Source organism: Gopherus flavomarginatus, chromosome 6 (assembly GCF_025201925.1).
Source record: "Gopherus flavomarginatus isolate rGopFla2 chromosome 6, rGopFla2.mat.asm, whole genome shotgun sequence".
In the NCBI taxonomy this organism is placed as follows: domain Eukaryota; kingdom Metazoa; phylum Chordata; order Testudines; family Testudinidae; genus Gopherus; species Gopherus flavomarginatus.
In genome coordinates this window covers 140663463-140684160 of record NC_066622.1, presented here as the reverse complement: position 1 = coordinate 140684160, position 20698 = coordinate 140663463, and the positions used below count along the sequence as shown (strand labels likewise).

The 20698-nt window shown below is 50.2% G+C and overlaps 2 protein-coding genes across 5 annotated transcripts in view; both read right to left on the bottom strand.

Annotated features, from left to right (window-relative positions):
* The window catches only part of ABCC2 (ATP binding cassette subfamily C member 2), a 529482-nt gene that overhangs the window by 48729 nt on the left and 460055 nt on the right, over positions 1-20698 (bottom strand). The window lies entirely within an intron of this gene.
* ALDH18A1 (aldehyde dehydrogenase 18 family member A1) overlaps positions 1-20698 on the bottom strand; it is a 134482-nt gene that overhangs the window by 62004 nt on the left and 51780 nt on the right. For 3 of the 4 annotated variants that reach the window (XM_050958793.1, XM_050958794.1, XM_050958796.1), the window contains 2 exons: positions 19231-19389; positions 18631-18721 (listed from right to left, as the gene is read on the bottom strand). In XM_050958793.1, the coding sequence (XP_050814750.1) occupies positions 18631-18721; positions 19231-19389 (250 nt within the window). The remainder of the gene's footprint in view (positions 1-18630; positions 18722-19230; positions 19390-20698) is intronic. The other variant, XM_050958795.1, reaches the window with a different exon arrangement.

The window sequence follows — 20698 nt, the reverse complement described above, 5'->3', positions numbered from 1 at the left end:
TTGGCCTGGATCGCCCTAATGAAGGGTAGGGCGACCCTGGTGGGAGCATCGGATGAGAGGATGCTGACGACGGGGTCCTCGATCTCAGAGACCTCCTCGGCTTGCAAGCTCAGATTCTGCGCTACTCGCCTAAGGAGGTCTTGGTGTGCCCTGAGATCTAGTGGAGGAGGGCTACTGGAGGAAGTGCCAGCCACCGCTTCGTTGGGAGAGGAGGATGAGGAGACCCCTGGCAAGAAAGTGTCCATTGGGGGGTCCCCCTCAGCCCTCGCCTCTGTCTCGGGAGCAAGACCAGGGTCTTGCTGCTTCGATTCTTCCTCTCCATCAGGGGAGGGAGGGGGGCGAGACAACGAAGCCTCTGGCACCCTGTGCTCCGCCGTTGCAGGCCTAGCAGGAAGCTGTTGGGGGCCCTGGGCTTGATGGTACGCCCAGGGTGTCCAAAACCCCCACTGCTGCGGACCCTGGTCCTGTTGCGGAGGGTCCTGGAATAATGCCGCCTGCCTGTCGGTGCCCAGCGCATATACGCTGTCCGCTTGAGATGACACCGACGGCTGTCTGGAAGGCCATGGCGGGGCCGACCGCAGCTGATAAGAGTCTGCGCGGTTCGGCACCGAAGATGTTCTCGGTGCCGGGGATCGGTACTGGGAGTCATACCGGCGCCGGGATCGGGACCGGGTTCTGTCTCGGTGCCGGGATCTGGACCGGTACCGGCCGCTGCTTCGGTGCCGGGATCGGGACCTGCCACCGACGTGGTGCCGGGAGGTCGACCGGGACCGGGACCTGCCACCAGCTCGGTGCCGGGAGGTCGACCGGCACGGTGAATGACGGCGAGACTGGCTCCTAGAGTCACGGTGCCGGTATCGACGGCTGGAGTCAGACCGTGACCGTCTGGAGGTCGATCGGCGCCGCGAGTGCGACCGGTACCGCCGAGGGGAGCGGTGCCGGGACTGCGAGCGGCGTCGGGATCTCGAGCGACCGTGGCGTCGGGACCTCGAACGCGAGCGTGAGTCCCGAGATGGTGCCGTCATCATGGGCTTGCCCCTAGATGCTACCCGCACCGGAGGTACCGGGGGTGGCGGCTGAGTTGACTCATTCAGGGCGATAAGGTCCCATGCCGAGGCGAAGGTCTCCGGAGTGGATGGGACCAATAGCTCAACCCCAGATCTTATGGGGGAGCTTGGCGGTACCGGACTCGACGGACCCACCGGGCCCGGAGTCGACGGTGCCGGTAGCGCCGCGGCCGATGTCGATGCCGGGCGCTCCATTCGAGTCTGCCTGGCTGGAGTAGCAGACGTTGATGGTCTCGAGTCTGCACCCGGTGCCGGGCAAGGTCGGTGCCGGGGAGTCTTTCCGGTGCCGGTGCGATCCAGTGCCGGCGTCGAGATCACGGCCTGCGAAGCTGCTGGGTCAAGTGCCGCTTCCATTAGGAGAGTCCTGAGTCTCTGGTCTCTCTCCTTCTTTGTTCTGGGCTTAAAAGCCTTGCAAATGCGGCACTTGTCCGACCTGTGCGATTCCCTCAGGCACTTTAGACACGCGTTGTGAGGGTCGCTGGTCGGCATAGGCTTTTTACAGGCCGCACATTGCTTAAAGCCCGGCGAACCAAGCATGAGCCCGGTGCCGGGTGCCGGGAAGGGCTACAGCCCAGACCGGCGAACAACTATATACAAATACTATTTACACTACAAACTAATTAACTAACTATACTTAACCACTAACTAACAACTGTAGTAACAACGGTAGTAACAAGGAGAGCTAGGGACGTGGAGGACAGCAATGCCGCGCTCCACAGTTCCAACGACCGACACGGCGGTAAGAAGGAACTGAGGAGCGGGTGGGCCGGTAGGGGTATATATCGAGCGCCATGGCGGCGCCACTCTAGGGGGCGACCTGCCGGCCCACTGGAGTTGCTAGGGTAAAAAAGTTTCCGACCGGCGCGCACACCTAACTGGAATGGATGTGAGCAATTACTTGAAGAAGAACTAAATATTGCACCTCTGCTGTATTCACTGATCACCATTCAACATGTACATGTAACTATATTCTATATAAAAACTGTATGTGTATAGTTCCCTGCTAAGGATTTTAGCTTTTTCCTTGTAATTATGGTAAAAGGCATTAAACTATTTGTATATGGCATGATAAGTGCTACAGCTCTCAAGAAGGAAAGAAGTCTAGAAGTGGTAATTCACCTTTCCTTTCTGTAACATGTGCCAATGAATTGTTCTATCTGGGGTGGTCTGTGTGTTTTTTATATAAAAAACAATCAGACAAAGGTTCAATGGGATACAGAGAGAGTGAGATCCATAAATGAAACTGGGGTTCTTAAGGTAGCTCCCTGGAAAGGACTAAGGATCTTTTAAAATTCCTCTTCTTTTCCACAGCATCTAGTTTTTCACTTCCACATAGTTGTTTCAGTATCTTGGAATATGTTATTGTTTATGTTAAATTTCCAGACAACATGTGGGGCTGTACGCTAGATCTGTTGCTGACATTAATTTATAGTTCCCTCAACTCCTAGCAAATGGAAAGGCAGTGCCTTAACCACAAGAGTGGACTGGAACTCAGGAGATCTGAGTTCAAATTCCCAGCTCTGTCATAGATTCCCTATGTGACCTTGGCAAGTAACTAAATTTTTGTGCCTCAGTTTCCCACCTGTAAAGTGAGGATAGTGATACTTCCCTACTTCAGAGGTGCCATGAAGACTAGCCTTAGTGTTTAATAGGTGTTTTGTACTGTAGCAATGACTGCCATAACAAAAATAAAATGTCCCCTGTGAAGAATGAAGGAGTTATCTGTATTACTTTATTCATATTGCTGGAACTTCCAATTGTTTGAGTGGGTGATGGCTATAGGAAGCATAAGGGTTAACTGAGTTTTAAAAGGCTCTGTAAGACTATAGAAAGGTAAACAATGGATCTAGTTCATTCAATCATTTTGACGACTTCCGCCCATTGTCCAGGGGTCAATTCCATGGATATTCTCACCTGTCTCTGAGGTTTATTTTCTTGAGGTGGAGTCTTTAAGGCAACCACATAAGCTTCTCTGTCTTGCCAGGGTTTCAATATGTTGACGTGGTAGATCTGCTCCTGCTTCTGGCAATTGGGCTGTTAAATCTCTTGTCAACCTCCCCGATGGCTTCTATTACTTCATATGGCCCCTGCCATCTGGCCAGGAGTTTGCTTTCAACTGTGGGTACTAGCACCATTATCTGATCTGCTGTCCAGGATTTCCAAACCTTTGCTTGATTATAATAGATCTGTCGGGCCTTTTTTGCTCTTTCCAGGTGTTCCCACATATTGGGGGTGACTTGGGCTATTTGGACCAGCATCTGCATCACATGATCAATGATGTGCTGGAGGAAACAACTAGGGGCCGTGCTCCTCTTGACCTGCTGCTTACGAACAGGGAACAATTGGTATGGGAAGTATAAGTGGGTGGCAACCTAGGCAGCCGTGACAATGAGATGGTGGAGTTCAGGATCCTCACAAAAGGAAGGAGAGTAGCAAAATACAGACTTTGACTCCCTTAAGGAACTGATGGGCAGGATCCCTGGGAAGCTAATATGAGGGGAGAATAAAGAGTCCAGGAGAGCTGGTTGTATTTTAAAGAAGCCTTATTGAAGGCACAGGGACGCAGGAACAAACCATCCCGATGTGCAGAAATAGCAAATATGGCAGGCGACTAGCTTGGCTTAACAGTGAAATCTTTGGTGAGCTTAAACTTAAAAAGGAAGCTTACAAGAAGTGGACATGTGGACAGATGACTAGGGAGTAGTATAAAAATATTGCTCGAGCATGCAGGGGTTTAATCAGGAAGGCCAAGGCACAACTGGAGTTCCAGCTAGCAAGGGATGCGAAGGGTAAGAAGAAGGGTTTCTATAGGTACATTAGCAACAAGGTGGTGGACAGGGAAAGTGTGGGACCCTTACTGAAAGGGGGAGGCAACCTAGTGACAGATGTGGAAAAAGCTAAAGTAGTCAATGCTTTTTTTGCCTCAGTCTTCACAGACAAGGTCAGCTCCCAGACTGCTGCACTGGGCAACACAGTATGGGGAGGAGGTGAGCAGCCCTCAGTGGTGGAAGAACAGGTTAAGGACTGTTTAGAAAAGCTGGACTAGCACATGTCCATGGGTCCAGATCTAATGCATCCAAGGGTGCTGAGGAAGTTGGCTGATGTGATTGCAGAACCATTGGCCATTATCTTTGAAAATTCATGGTGATCGGGGGAGATCCCGGACAATTGGAAAAAGGCAAATATAGTGCCCATCTTTAAAAAGGGGAAGAAAGAGATCCCGGGGAACTACAGACTGGTCAGCCTCACTTCAGTCCCTGGCAAAATCATGGAGCAGGACCTCAAGGAGTACATTTTGAAGCACTTGGAGGAGAGGAAGGTGATCAGGAACAGTCAACATGGATTCACCAAGGGCAAGACATGCCTGACTAACCTGATTGCCTTCTGTGATGTGATAACTTGCTCTGTGGATATGGGGAAAGCGGTGGCTGTGATATATCTTGACTTTAGCAAAGCATCTGATATGGTTTGCCATAGTATTCTTGCCAGCAAGTCAAAGAAATATGGATTGGATGAATGGACTATAAGGTGGATAGAAAGCTGGCTACATTGCCGGGCTCAGCAGGTAGTGATCAACAGCTCGATGCCTAGTTGGCAGCTGTTATCAAGCAGAGTGCTCCAGGGGTCGGTCCTGGGACTGGTTTTGTTCAGCAGATTCATATTCATAGATTCAAGGACTGGAAGGGACCTCGAGAGGTCATCGAGTCCAGCCCGCTGCCCTCATGGCAGGACCAAATACTGTCTAGACCATCCCTGATACACATTTATCTAGCCTACTCTTAAATATCTCCAGAGATGGACATTCCACAACCTCCCTAGGCAATTTATTCCAGTGTTTAACCACCCTGACAGTTAGGAACTTTTTCCTAATGTCCAACCTAAACCTCCCTTGCTGCAGTTTAAGCCCATTGCTTCTTGTTCTATCCGTAGAGGCTAAGGTGAACAAGTTTTCTCTTTCCTCCTTATGACACCTTTTAGATACTGAAAACTGCTATCATGTCCCCTCTTAGTCTTCTCTTTTCCAAACTAAACAAACCCAATTCTTTCAGCCTTCCTTCATAGGTCACATTCTCAAGACCTTTTATCATTCTTGTTCCTCTTCTCTGGACCCTCTCCAATTTCTCCACATCTTTCTTGAAATGCAGTGCCCAGAACTGGACACAATACTCCATCTGAGACCTAACCAGCGCAGAGTAGAGCGGAAGAATGACTTCTCGTATCTTGCTCACAACACACCTGTTAATGCAGCCCAGAATCACGTTTGCTTTTTTTGCAACAGCATCACACTGTTGACTCATATTTAGCTTGAGGTCCACTATAACCCTTAGATCCCTTTCTGCCGTACTCCTTCCTAAACAGTCTCTTCCCATTTTGTATATGTGAAACTGATTTTTCCTTCCTAAGTGGAGCACTCTGCATCTGCCTTTGTTAAACTTCATCCTTGTTTACCCTCAGACCATTTCTCCAATTTGTCCAGATCATTTTGAATTATAAACCTGTCCTCCAAAGCAGTTGCAATCCCTCCCAGTTTGGTATCATCTGCAAACTTAATAAGCGAACTTTCTATGCCAATATCTAAGTCATTGATGAAGATATTGGACAGAGCTGGTCCCAAAACAGACTCTTGTGGAACCCAACTTGTTATACCTTTCCAGCATGATTGGGAACCATTAATAACTACTCTCTGAGTACGGTTATCCAGCCAGTTATGCACCCACCTTATAGTAGCCCCATCTAAATTGTATTTGCCTAGTTTATCTAAAAGAATATCATGCGAGACCGTATCAAATGCCTTACTAAAGTCTACCAAATGCCGTATCAAATGCCTTACCAAAGTCTAGGTATACCACATCCACTGCTTCTCCCTTATCCACAAGACTCATTATCTTATCAAAGAAAGCTATCAGATTGGTTTGACATGATTTGCTTTTTATAAATCCATGAAGGCTATTCCCTATAACCTTACCACCTTCCAAGTGTTTGCAGATGATTTCCTTAATTACTTGCTCCATTATCTTCCCTGGCATAGAAGTTAAATTAACTAGTCTGTAGTTTCCTGGGTTGTTTTTATTTCCTTTTTTTATAGATGGGCACTATATTTGCCCTTTTCCAGTCTTCTGGAGTCTCTCCCGTCTCCCATGATTTTCCAAAGATAATAGCTAGAGGCTCAGATACCTCTTTATTAGCTCCTTGAGTATTCTAGGATGCATTTCATCAGGCCCTGGTGACTTGCAGGCACCTAACTTTTCTAAGTGATTTTTAACTTGTTCTTTTTTTATTTTATCTTCTAAACCTACCCCCTTCCCATTAGCATTCACTATGTCAGGCATTCCTTCAGACTTCTCGGTGAAGACCGAAACAAAGAAGTCATTAAGCATCTCTGCCATTTCCAAGTTTCCTGTTACTGTTTCTCCCTCCTCACTGAGCAGTGGGCCTACCCTGTCCTTGGTCTTCCTCTTGCTTCTAATGTATTGATAAAAAAATCTTGTTTCCCTTTATTCCCATAGCTAGTTTGAGCTCATTTTGTGCCTTTGCTTTTCTAATCTTGCCCCTGCATTCCTGTGTTGTTTGCCTATATTCACCCTTTGTAATCTGTCCTAGTTTCCATTTTTTATGATTCCTTTTTATGTTTTTTTATTAATTTTTTATTAACATCTTTATTAATATTCTGATGATGGGGTGAATTGCACCTTCAGCAAATTCGCAGATGACACTAAGCTGCAGGGAGAGGTAGATAGGCTGTAGGGTAGGGATAAGGTCCAGAGTGACCTAGACAAATTGGAGGATTTGGCCAAAAGAAATCTGATGAGGTTCAACAAGGACAAGTACAGAGTCCTGCACTTAGGAAGGAAGAATCCCTTGCACTGCTACAGGCTGGGGACAGACTGGCTAAGCAGCAGTTCTGCAGAAAAGGACCTGGGGACTACAGTGGACGAGAAGCTGGACATGAGTCAGTGGTGTGCCCTTGTTGCCAGGAAGGCTAATGACATACTGGGCTGTATTAGCAGAAGCATTGCCAGCAGATCGAGGGAAGTGGTTATTCCCCTCTATTCAGCACTGGTGAGGCCACAACTGGAGCACTGCATTCAGTTTTGGTCCCCGCACTAGAAAAGGGATGTGGACAAATTGGAAAGAGTCCAGTGGAGAGCATGAAAATGATTAGGGGGCTGGGGCATGTGACTTGTGAGGAGAGGCTGAGGGAACTGGGGTTATTTAGTCTGCAGAAGAGAAGAGTGAGGAGGAGATTTGATAGCAGCCTTCACCTACCAGAGTGGGGTTCTAAAGAGGATGGAGCTCAGCTGTTCTCAGTGGTGGCAGATGACAAAACAAGCAGCAATGGTCTCAAGTTGCAGTGGGGGAGGTCTAGGTTGGATATTAGGAAACACTATTTCGCTAGGAGGATGCTGAAGCACTGGAATGGGTTACCTAGGGAGGTGGTAGAATCTCCATCTTTAGAGATTTTTAAGGCTTGGCTTGACACAGCCCTGACTGGGATGATTTAGTTGGTGTTGGTCCTGCTTTGAGCAGGGGACTGGACTAGATGACCCTCTGAGGTATTTTCCAACCCTAATATTCTATGTTTCTCACCTGGTTAGGCTGTTCTTCCCAATCCTCCTTGGCAATGTCCAGTATGCCATGGGGATGACCACCATATAGCAGCTTGAAGGGGAAACGTGGTAGAAATCTGGAAAAACTTCCCTTATTGCAAACATAAGGTAAGGTAGTACCTTACTCCCAGCTCACCACTTTCCATATCATATTTTTCAGTGTCCTATTAAAAGCATTCAATGAGACCATCAGTCTGTGGACGGTAGACTGAGCTTCACAGGACCCATATCTGGAGCATCGCACACAGGTCCTTCACCAATTTTGATGCAAAGGGGTTCCTTGATCTGTTAAGATCTCTTTGGGTATCCGTACCCTAGAGACAATTTGAATCAATTCCTTTGCTATCATATTGGATACTGTTGTTCTTAGGGGGGCGGCTTCTGGATATTAGGCGGCATAATCCAGAACAAGCAGCACACTCTGATGACCCCTGGCTGACTTCTCCAATGGGCCTATCAAATCCATTGCTATCCTCTCAAACAAGACTTCAATAATTGGTACTAAAGGGGCCCTTAAGTGCAGTTGTGGGCCATGTAATTGACATTCTGGGCAGGAGGTGCAATATCGAACCTTCATATAAACTCAGCCAGAAGAACCGCCGTAGGATTTGATCAAGAGTCTTATCTACCCCGAGATTTCATCTGAACAAATGACTATGGGCTAGGTACAACACTGCCCTCTGGTGCCTTCGAGGTACCAGGGGCTGCTCCATTTCTTGCTCTTGTATTCGGACCACTCTAGGCCCTGGGCCTTTGGCTTTCCCTTTCACCGGGAGTCCATTCACCTCAACTACCTTTTTTCCAATATTGTGGTGCACTGGCTCATTGGCTTGGTCCTGCCCAAAATTCTTAAATGAGGGCCCAATATGTTCAAATTCAAGAAGACCAATCCTGTGGGTTAAACAGAAATAGGTCACTGCAGAATTGGGTCCAGCTTCCGGTTCGTCAACTATCTGAGTCGCCTTCCTGCCTGCTGGCTGGCCTTTTGGTTCTGGCCCAAATCCTGGCCCCCAATCTTTTGTCCGTCCTTCTTTACTGCCTAGTTTTCCAGGGCTTCTCTGTGCAGAGAATAAGTCCTGGGCTAATTTAGAGAAAACTAGGAGAGGACTAGCTACTGGAGCCACAGTATCAATCCTGGAGTCACTATCTTCCCGACTCATCCACTGGGAATAAGTTTCCAAACCTGGGAAGTCTCATCCTATGAGGACCACATATGGGAGCTTAGAGACCACTCCCACCATTCACCCTTGTGGTGTTCCCCCGAACATCAGTTTGTACAGGGATGGTCAGATAGTAACTGACAGCCCCACGTACACAGGTTATTCCTGTGCATTTGGCTATAGACAGCTGGTTCTGCCCTACTAGGTTTTACCCGAGACCAGCATGATGGCACTTCTGGAGTTTACTAATGCTATGGTCTCTATGCCATTCATCCTAACTGGCTCTGTATATCTATGTGGGGTCATCATGACTCCCATGAGATTGATCAGGCCACATGGGTCTTCACAATCACCCAGACTGCACTGAATAGGCTCCTCAATGTTAGGACACTGGGCTGCTATATGCCCTAGTTTCCCCACAAGCATAACATCTATACAGAGCTCGAGGTATCCCCCTATTCTTTAGGCTATAGGGTCTTACTCCACGACCCTCTCTCCCCAGTTCCCCAAGTCCCTTAGCAGCCTCAGGCCACTCTTTAGCATCCTTGATCCCCAACCTAGTTCTGCCTGACTCTTCAGGAGTCTGGGCCTTCAGGATGGAGACTGGCCTCTTTATCCACTGCATCTCTTCCCCGGTAGTCTAAGAAAGTTTCTGACCGTTAAATGCCTCTCTGCAAGTGCGAACAAATCTTCATAACAGAAGGCGTCATTCTGGCTAACCCATCCTCTTAGGTCTGATGGTAGTCCTCTCATGAACCCATCCAACACTAAGACTTCTAGAATCTTCTCCATGCTGTGAATCTTGGGGCACAGCCATTTCCGAATTAGATGAATCAAGTCGAACAGTTATGATCTTGGTGCTTTGCTGTTCTGGTACCTCCACTCATGGAACCTCTGGGCCCTTGTAGCTGTTATCATCCCAGACCTCACCAGGAGGCTCAGCCTTCAGTTGAGTGTAATCTGTGGCAGCTTCTGCTGCCATGTCCTAGTAGGCCTTCTGGGCTTCCCTACACAGGAAAGGGGCAAGGATGCTGGCTCACTGGTCTTGTGGCCAAGGCTTCTGAAGGGCCATTTTATCCAAGGTGAGAAGATATGCCTCCACATCATCTTCCATAGCCATGTTTGGTAGGTAACTTCTGGCCCTTAGAGATTGAGTCCCATCATGGCCATGTGTCAGAGCAGCCAGGGCCTTCAGCAGGTTCACAACCTCCTGCAGGGTGGCTCAATCCTGGGTTGCCTGGTTCATCACCAGTTGATTTATTTTCTGCTGTAGCCATACCGACTCCTGGTGCGTGGCCATCTGGATCCTGGTAGCCTCTTGTTGCGCTCCCATGGCCTACACCAGCACCCTCATTGTGTGGTACATTTTTGGGGTGATTTACCTTTTCCCAGGATGGTCCACTGTGCAACTATTCCACTCCAGACACCACATGTGGCAAGGCACCTCCTCTGTCTCACCGGACTTTTCACTTTCCCCTCTGGCGGTGGCGGGGCCTGAGCTAAAATCAGCCCACTCTAGACAGTATTTGTCTTCCCACTCTGCGTTCTCTTATCAGTGCTGTGACACTCTGACACCCTGACACCCCAATATTCACCACTGTCATGTAATTAGGATATGTATTGTACAGAGTATGTCTTTTAGGTATCATTCTAAAAGTCTTGATCTGTTAAACATTAATATCTTGTAGGATTGTATGTGTTATCGTTGTATGTGCTATCATTGTATATGAAATTATGACGTTTGCTATGTATGTGTTACTGAAACATGTTGTGAGGTCGAAAGCACCCACAAACAGCCTTTCAGGTACAACAGTAAAAAGGCTAAACAGTGCTAATGGCTTATTAAGGAAATGCAGACAAGCACAAAGATTACCCCAGGGACTGTGTACAATAGAAACCTCAGAGAGATAGCATTACACTATGGGAACTGTTTGACCCAGATCACAGTGAGAGAGCTTTCCAGCAAGTGGGAAGATGATATAGAAGGGGGACAATGACATCATGGGGTGGGGGGGGGAGAACCTCTCTCTCCCTGCAACAACACACCAGGAAACACCTGAGGGGCAAGGACTGAACTGTGGGAAGTGATGGTCCCAGGCTGGAAGAATCTTTAGCCTGTGTATGAAAACCTGGGAAAGCCAAGGCAACTTGTGACTTAAAAGTCTGCCACCCTGTTTATCACTCACAGTGAGAATTTGCTAATTTATATCCAACCTATCTAGTGTGTTAAAATCAGTTTGCAGTTTCTGGTTATTTACTAAGGTAATCTGCTTTGATCTGTTGGCTATCCCTTATAATCATTTAAAATCTACCTCTTGTACTTAATAAATTTGTTTGTTTTAAACCCAGTTTGTGTAATTCATAATGGGGGTGGGGGGGAGGAGCTGTAAAAAGATGTGCATCTCTCTCTCCACAGTGAAGGAGCTGGTGAATTTCAATTAGCTTACATGCTCTACAGTTCTCGGTGAAGCACAAGACAAGACAATTTTGGGTTTACTCTTCAGAATGCTAAGCAATTCCTTACCTGAAAGTCTTTCTATGCAGTACTGACTTCCATTTCTGTCTTTCTGCAACTGGGGGTGTCCCTACCTCTGTTTGTGCTATAAGAGGCCTGAGGGCCTGGCTTAGCAGGAGAGGGAGCCCAGGCTGGTGGAACAGGCGGGCTCAGTGGTACCCCAGCACATAAGGTGGCACCCCGAAAATGGAGCAACCCGTCGCAAGTAATTTCAAGGTAGGCCTCAGGACAGGCCCAAAGAGGGTTCCTCCAGCAAACAAAAAAGAAACCAATTTACAAACACAAAATAAAAGAGATACCTTTCCCTGCCCCCTTTGCTTGGGTGCTCTTGTCCCCAGGGTGTCAGTCTTTCCCCTAAACAGGTACTCGGCTTTGGGGGTTTCCCCTAGAAGGAAGAGAGCAGCCTCTTACCCTGGAGAAAAGACAGTTACTCACCTTTGTAACTGTTGTTCTTCGAGATGTGTTGCTCATATCCATTCCAGTTAGGTGTGCGCGCGCCGCGTGCACGTTCGTCGGAGAAACTTTTACCCTAGCAACCCAGGCGCGTCGGCTGGGCGCCCCCCGGAGTGGCGCCGCTATGGCGCCCAATATATATCCCAGCCGACCCGGCCACCCTTCAGTTCCTTCTTGCCGGCTACTCCGACAGTGGGGAAGGAGGGTGGGTTTGGAATGGATATGAGCAACACATCTCGAAGAACAACAGTTACAAAGGTGAGTAACCGTCTTTTCTTCTTCGAGTGATTGCTCATATCCATTCCAGTTAGGTGATTCCCAAGCCTTACCTAGGCGGTGGGGTCGGAGTGAGATGTGGCGGTATTTAGAACTGCTACGCCAAAGGCCGCATCATCTCGTGATTGTCTGACTAGCGCATAGTGTGCGGTGAATGTGTGGACCGATGACCAGGTCGCTGCACGGCATATCTCCTGGATAGGCACGTGCGCCAGGAAGGCTGCCGACGCCGCCTGAGCTCTCGTGGAATGTGCCGTGAGGTGGCTAGAGGGGACACGAGCTAGGTCGTAGCATGCGCGAATGCATGCAGTCACCCAGGAGGAAATCCTCTGAGAGGAGATTGGTTGACCCCTCATCCGTTCTGTGACCGCCACAAACAGCCGAGGGGACTTCCGGAATGGCTTTGTTCGCTCAATGTAGAAAGCGAGCGCTCTGCGTACATCTAAGGAGTGTAGCTGCTGCTCTCTCCGAGAAGAGTGTGGCTTCGGGAAGAAGACCGGGAGGAAGATGTCCTGGTTGGTATGGATGGCAGACACAACCTTAGGGAGGAACGCCGGGTGGGGTCGCAGGTGCACTTTGTCCTTATGGAAGACGGTGTAGGGTGGGTCCACTGTGAGAGCTCTCATCTCGGAGACCCGTCTGGCCGATGTAATGGCCACCAAGAAGGCCGTCTTCCATGACAGGTACGTGAGTGAGCAAGTCGCCAGTGGCTCAAATGGCGGGAGCGTGAGCCTGTTCAGGACCAAGTTAAGGTCCCAGGTAGGAGCAGGGCGGCGTACGGGGGGTAGAGACGCTCCAGGCCTTTAACAAATCTGGCGACTAAGGGGTGGGAGAATACGGAGCGGCCACCCTCTCCTGGTCGAAAGGCGGATATGGCCGCTAAGTGTACCTTTAAGGAGGATGTCGCCAGGCCCTACTACTTAAGGTACCAGAGGTAGTCTAGGACCGTGGGAATCGGGGCCTGCGTAGGGTTCACCCCCTGAGTAGCACACCAGCAAGAGAAGCGCTTCCACTTGGCCCTGTACGTTGAGCGAGTGGAAGGCTTCCTGCTGTTAAGGAGGATATGCTGGACCGGTGCGGAGCAGCTGAGCTCTGCCACGTTCAGCCATGCAGGAGCCACGCCGTGAGGTGCAGGGCTCGTAGGTCCGGGTGACAGAGCCTGCCGTGATCCTGCGTAATCAGGTCTGGGTGGAGAGGAAGGGGGATTGGAGGGTCCACAGACAGGTCCAGCAAGGCGGTGAACCAGTGCTGTCTGGGCCACACAGGTGCGATCAGCATTAAACGCGCTTTGTCCCTGCGTAGTTTCAACAGGACTTTGTGCACCAGAGGGAACGGAGGGAAGGCATACAGTAGGTGGCGGGTCCATGGCAGGAGGAATGCGTCCATGATCGACCCGGGAGAGAGACCCTGAAAGGAGTAAATCTCCTGGCACTTCCTGTTGGACTTGGTCGCGAAGAGGTCTATGCAGGGAAATCCCCACCTCTGGAAGATGGAATGGATGACATCCGGTCTGATCGACCATTCGTGGCATAGGAAGGATTGGCTGAGTCTGTCCGCCAGTGTGTTCTTGACCCCTGGGAGGAAGGATGCCACCAGATCTATCAACTGGGCTATGCAGAAGTCCCAGAGTCGAATGGCTTCCTGACATAGGGGAGACGAACGTGTTCCCCCCGTTTGTTGATATAGTACATGGCCGTTGTGTTGTCCGTGAGTACGGAAACACAACGGCTGGGTAGGCGTTGTTGAAACGCCTGGCAGGCGAGGCGGACTGCCCTCAACTCCCAGACATTTATGTGGAGTGACAGCTCTTGGGACGACCAGAGGGATGATGCATCGGTTGTTAGAGTCATCGATGGTTGCTGTGGATGGAACGGCATCCCCGCGCATACTAGGGATGGGGTCAGCCACCAGTCGAGGGAGCGGAGAGGGTCGGGGGGAACCATCACCAATACATCTAGGTGGTCCCTGCCCGGGCGGAATACGGAATGAAGCCACGTTTGGAAGGGCCTCATTCGGAGCCTGGCATACTTCGTCACGTAAGTGCATGCGGCCATATGCCCTAGTAGTGTGAGGCAGGTGCGAGCCGAGGTGATTGGGGAGGCCTGCAAGCTCCGTATGATCACAACGATCGTCTGGAAGCGGGGCTGAGGTAAGTAAGCCCTGGCTTGAGTAGAGTCCAGGGTCGCGCCTATGAAGTCCAACCTCTGTGTGGGGACCAGGCTGGATTTCTCGGCATTGAGAAGCAGGCCTAGCTGGGAGAAGAGGTCCGTAACGGCCTCGACATGTCGCTGCACCTGCGACTGGGAGGACCCCTTTAGGAGCCAGTCGTCGAGGTACGGAAAGACATGGATTTTCCGCCGACGGAGGTGGGTGGCCACAACGGCCATGCACTTGGTAAACACCCTCGGGGCCGTGGAGAGGCTGAAGGGTAGGACTGCGAACTGGAAGTGCTGATGTCTGACCGTGAAGCGGAGGTACTTCCTGTGCGGTGGAAAGATGGCGATATGGAAGTACGCGTCCTTCATGTCGAGGGCGGCATACCAGTCTCCAGGATCCAGGGATGGGATAATGGTTCCCAGGGAGATCATGCGGAACTTCAACTTGAGCATCCATTTTTTGAGGCCCCGCAGGTCTAGGATGGGTCTGAGACCTCCCTTGGACTTGGGGATCAGAAAATATCAGGAGTAGAACCCCTTGCCTCTCTCGCCTAGAGGTACTTCCTCTATAGCTCCCGCCGCGAGGAGAGAACGAACCTCCTGCAGAAGGGTTTGCTCGTGAGAGGGGTCCCTGAAGAGGGACCGGGAAGGGGGGCGGGAAGGGGGTGAGGAAGCAAATTGCAGGTGGTATCCGCGCTTCACTGTGCGTAGCACCCAACGGTCTGAAGTTAACCGGGACCACGCCGGGAGGAAGTGGGAGAGGTGGTTGGAGAAGGTAGGGGAAGGATCCTGTCTTGCGTCTGGTACGCCGTCCCCGGGCGCACCTTCAAAAGCCGGACTTGGAGCCCGGTGGTGCTTTGGAGGGCCCTTGGCTTTGGCCTCCCTGGGAGCCGGATTGGCGTCTGCGGCCCCCCCGGCCACGCCGTCTACTGAGGTCCTGCCTCTGACGGGGTGGGAAGCATGGGCGTCGTGCTTGGGGCCTGAAGGGTCTACGCTGGGTGAAAGGTGTATGCATCCCCAGCGAGCGTATGACGACTCGATTGTCCTTCAGGTTTTTTAATTTGGAGTCCGTCTTGTCCGAGAACAACCCTTTCCCGTCAAAGGGTAAGTCCTGGACTGTATATTGGAGTTCCGGAGGTAGTGTGGAGGCTTGAAGCCATGAAATGCGCCTCATGGTTATTCCCGAGGCCAGGGTTCTGGCTGCTGAGTCAGCCGCGTTGAGGGAGGCCCGGAGGGAGGTCCTGGCCACCTTCTTACCCTCCTCCGGGAACGCATTAAATTCCGGGCGTGAGTCCTGGGGTAGAAGTTCGGAGAACTTACCCACCTCCGCCCATATATTATAGTTATAACGGCCCAGTACGGCCTGCTGGTTGGCCACACGGAGTTGCAAGGCCCCAGCCGAATACACCTTGTGCCCCATGAGGTCCATTCGCCTAGCTTCCTTGGCCTTAGGGGCCAGAGCCTGTTGGCCGTGCCGTTCCCTGTCGTTGACAGACTGGACAACTAGGGAGGAAGGAGGAGGGTGGACATATAGGTACTCGTACCCCCGAGAGGGTACCATGTACTTCCTTTCCACTCCCTTAGCTGTCGGCGGGATGGAGGCTGGTGACTGCCACAGGTTATCAGCGGTAGACTGGATAGTCTTTATGAATGGGAGGGCTACCCGGGTAGATGCATTGGCCGAGAGGATGCTCACTACCAGGTCCTCAACCTCTGGGACATCCTCCACAGGTAGGTTGATATTAAGGGCCACTCTACAGAGGAGGTCCTGGTGGGCCCTGAGGTCTATCGGTGGGGATCCTGACGCTGAAGACCCAGCCACTGCCTCATCTGGCGAGGAGGAGGAGGAGGATACTCCGGGGATGAGGGCATCCTGTGCGGTCTCCTGCTCCTGGACTGGTTCCTGCTCGAGTTGACCCGGGGAGTCTGCTGGCGGCTGTTTATCCGACTCAACCACGGGGGGGCGGGAAACAGTGGCCTCTGGCACCCGATGTTCTGAGGAGGTAGAACGTGTCTGGGGCACGGGGGCACCCTGGGTCTGATGATATGCCCAGGGTGTCCAAAAACCCAACTGTTGGGCACCCGCGTCCTGCGGGTGGGGGTCCTGGAACACTCCCAGCGGTACTTCAGAATCCTGGTTCCGTTCGTAGTAGCTACCCGCCTGGGAGGATGCCGACGTGCCTCTAGATGGCCAAGGTGGAGCGGCGAAAGTCGGTGCCGAGGTACCGACAGACCTTACACCTCTGGGTAGTGGTGACCGGTGTCGGTATTGGTGACGGTGTTGAGAGCGAGACCGGGACCTGCGACCGGCTCGGTGCCGGGAGGTCGACCGGGATCCCGAGTGCCTCTGTCTTGATCTGCTCCTGGAGGCGCGGCGCCCACCGCGGTGCCGTGAGCTGAAGCGGTACCGGGAGTACCGGGTTGACGCTCGGGACGTCGACCAGTGCCAGGAGCCTAAGCGGTACCGAGGTGACCGGTGCCGGGAGCCTGACCAGTGCCGAGGTTATCGGTGCCAGGAGTCTGACCGGTGCCGGGACCGAGATCGACGTCGAGAGCATGAGCGACGCCTCGATGCAGAGCGTCTGCAGGACCGCGATCTGGAGCGGTGCCGGTCTGCTACGCTGACCGAAGCTGGTCTGGTCAGGGTCAGTTTGCCCATGGAGTGTAGTACCCGCACCGGCGGTAAGGGCAACGGTGCCTCGGTGATTGCGATCAGATCCCTCGCTGCGGCAAACGTCTCTGGGGTAGAAGGCGAAGCAGGCTCTACCACGGTGTGCACCGGGGAGCCGCCAGGTGCCGGACTCGACGGCCCTCGTGGGGTCGGAGTCAACGGTACTGGCTTAGACGGTGCCGCGGCAGGTATCGGTGCCGGGCAATCCGTCTTTGGCGCAGGCTCTGACTGTGAGGCAGCTGGTGGCGGGATGATCTGCGCCTTTGCCGCCTTCGGCCTCGGGGAGAGGGAGCGGCTCGGAGTCAGTTTCGGTGCTGGCTTCTTGGTGGCAGCTCTCGGTGCCGTGACGGTGCCCTTGCTTACCGGCTGACTTGTGCTCGGTGCCGAGGGCGGAGGTGTCTGGGCCGCTTCCATAAGGAACTGTCTTAATCTAATGTCACGCTCCTTCTTGGTTCTCGGCTTGAAAGACTTGCAGATTGAGCACTTGGCCGATAAGTGCGACTCCCCGAGGCACTTCAAGCAGGAGTCATGGGGGTCTCCAACTGGCATGGGCTTGTGACAAGCCGAGCACTGCTTGAAGCCCAATGAGCCGGGCATGAGCTCCGGCTCCCAGTGCGGGGAAGGGGGGGGTCCCCGATCCCCTCAAACTACAACTAATAACTACACTAATAACACTAGATAACTGACTAACTAATAACTATTATATATATATATATATATATATATATATATATATATATATATATATACACACACACACACACACATACACAACAATAAACTATAACTACTATATACAACGATAGCGAAATGAGCTGCTAGGGAGTATGGAGGTCAGCGAAGCCGCGCTCCACAGTTCCAACGACCGACACGGGCGGTAAGAAGGAACTGAAGGGTGGCCGGGTCGGCTGGGATATATATTGGGCGCCATAGCGGCGCCACTCCAGGGGGCGCCCAGCCAACCCGCCTGGGTTGCTAGGGTAAAAGTTTCTCTGACGAACGTGAACGCGGCGCGTGCACACCTAACTGGAATGGATATGAGCAATCACTCGAAGAAGAAGCCTGTCTTCCCGCTGCCACTAGCTCTGCAATGGCTTGTCTCTCCTCCCCCTCTCTAACCAGAGCAAGGGCTTTTAAAGATCTCAGGCAGTGCTTAAATTGGACTCAGGTGTTCCTAACTGACCTAAGGTAACCCCTTCTCAGCTTATAGGAAAAAGGGCAATAAATGAATTGGTCTTAGACATGTTTCTCGCTGGTTTTATGTTTTATGGGGGTATGTAGCAGAGTGTGGTAGGGCCCCCTTGGCTTCTGCTTCTGCTAGGCTCACAAAAGTCACTCTGAGACCCTGGGTTTTGTAACCACTGGTGCACTTTATTCTCAGGCTTGTTCCCACCACTGTTTCACCATGTACTAGTAATCCTTCCCTGTCCACAGGCAGGAGGGAAGGAAGAGCTACCTCCCTGCTTCCATTCTCTGCCTTTTCCCTTTTCTCCTGCTCTCCCCTGGCTTCCATTCCCTGAGGCTTTTATGCAGCCCCAGGATAATTAAGTAGCAGCTGTCTCGGCCTCCCCAGTTAGGGTCAGGCTACCTCCAGCTTGCTCTAATTTGTTCCCCTGATGAGGAGCAGGCATGATAAAGGGCTCAATCTGCAATCCTTTGCCCAGCACTGTGTCATAGGGCAGAAATTGTTGATTTAACCACAAGCAAAGGAGTAAGTCACATACCTTCTACATCTGAGAGAACAATCAGGAGATCAGTCTTCATTTCTACAGCCAATCGTGCTGCCAGACTATCATTATCCTTAACGCTAATAACCTGAAATACATACAGAGGTCGGCAACACCAGCAGGAGAGAGAAACTAGCAAACACTGACTGTGCCCTACACTGAACAACAAACATCAGTACTACCATGCCCCTCTGCACTGCTTGTCCATATTAAACTGTGTGCTCTATGGGGTGGAATCTTTGTATGGAGTTGAACACAATGTTAGCATTCAGTAAACAAGTAGTAATATCCTATCCAAATCAGTCTGTGCTCTGCAAAAAGCAAGCCATGCTAATGTCTACTCCCCATCCAAGTCAATGCATCTTGTCAAAAGCAAGCCATGTCAGTACCCATTCCCTAATTCCTCTGTCCATACCATTCCGTTAAACTGTATGGACTTTCAGCTCCCAGCATCACTGTGCTTCTTCTGTTCTTACATTTTCCATTTTCCCTATTGGTCACTCCAGGATATCCAGATTATTACAGTGTTAGTGAGTCATACATTCATGCTCTAGTGGGTGCAATAGCAGGATCCACCCACTGCAATACTTTACCCACATTTACCCCCTGAAGATCACTGTTTGGTTCTGGAGGTGGAACAACAGCATCATTGGTGTTAATAATAGGGACAATGTTCATCCGCAGCAGCTCATGCAATGTCCCATTTAAATTCCGACGCTTCTGTTCATCATGGAAATCCAAATTGGTGACTAAAATCTGAAAAGGAGAAAGACTCTGAACAAGAATTTGATCTGCAGCCACCAAGTGTGCAAGTAAAGAGACATCCACAACCGATCGGTCAAGGCTCTCTAGACCACAAGGGTAGCAAGAGGGGTTAGTTAAAGGGTGCAGAGGATAGTTGAGAAATTTAATTCTTTGGACCACTCTTTATTGTAGAATATGAGACATACACAGCTATCTCCCAATAGTCCTTTTCACAAGAAATCAGAACATGGGCTGGCTAAATCTCTGTGAAACAATCTGAGAAACTCACATGCAGGTTCTGGTTATGACTTCTAAAGCCCCAAGACCATTTGTGATCAGATTATTTGAGACACCCTCTTTCTCCCCATACAATATCTCCACAAATGCAATAAACAGAGAGGCTTAATTTTGAGCTTCTTTCTTCTGAACAGGAAGGTAAAGCTGGCAGATTATTTATTCTCTGATGTCCCTTCAGCTCTGAAATTCATTTCCTCCTTGGTCTGCCAGAACCTAGCTCCACTGACCTTCTGGACATGCTGCAAACACCATAGTTTCTTTCAGACATTTGAGGAGGCAGCCGAGTAAAGAAGGGGATGACCTGTGGAGGAAATTTTTCCTCATCTCTATTTTGGCATTGTTTCTGAGAACTAACTACAACTGAACCCACTGTGAGACATTGGAGTAGTTTTTTGAATTTTAATTTAGGAGCCCAATGATTTTAATATGATCTTAATTTAATCCTTATAAATATACAGTGGGACAGCTGTGTTCATATTCAAGCCAGATTAGAATCCAGCTCACTCTCCTACAGCTTTTTTAATGCTACAGTGCAAAGATAAGTACATTTTAGCCAGTGAATTCAGTAGATATTGTATGATGGAACACATACAGGGAGCAGGTCTATTGAGAGAGAAAGTGACATTAGGTTCTCAGGTACCATGGTGATAGTTATGGCATAAGGCTCAAGACTGATGTTTATATAGGCAGAGTACAATTGCACTTCATAGCAAGATCTTCTCCAAGTACCTGAGTACAGCAATTCAAACAATAATGCTATAACATGAGTTAAAAAAAAAAAAAAAAGAGAGGCTCATGGCTAAGTGTATACAGTATGGAACAGAAGAGATTTTAATGAATAGAGTCCACATTTGAGGACTCACTTTTTACATTTCTCTCTTGAGCTTTATATCAGCTTGATAGTTCTAATTTTGTTTGCAGTAGGGCAATCAAATGATTAAAAACATTAATTGTGATTAATTGGGACATAAAAAAAATAGTTGCAACTAACTGCAGTTTTAATCACACTGTTAAATAATAAAAT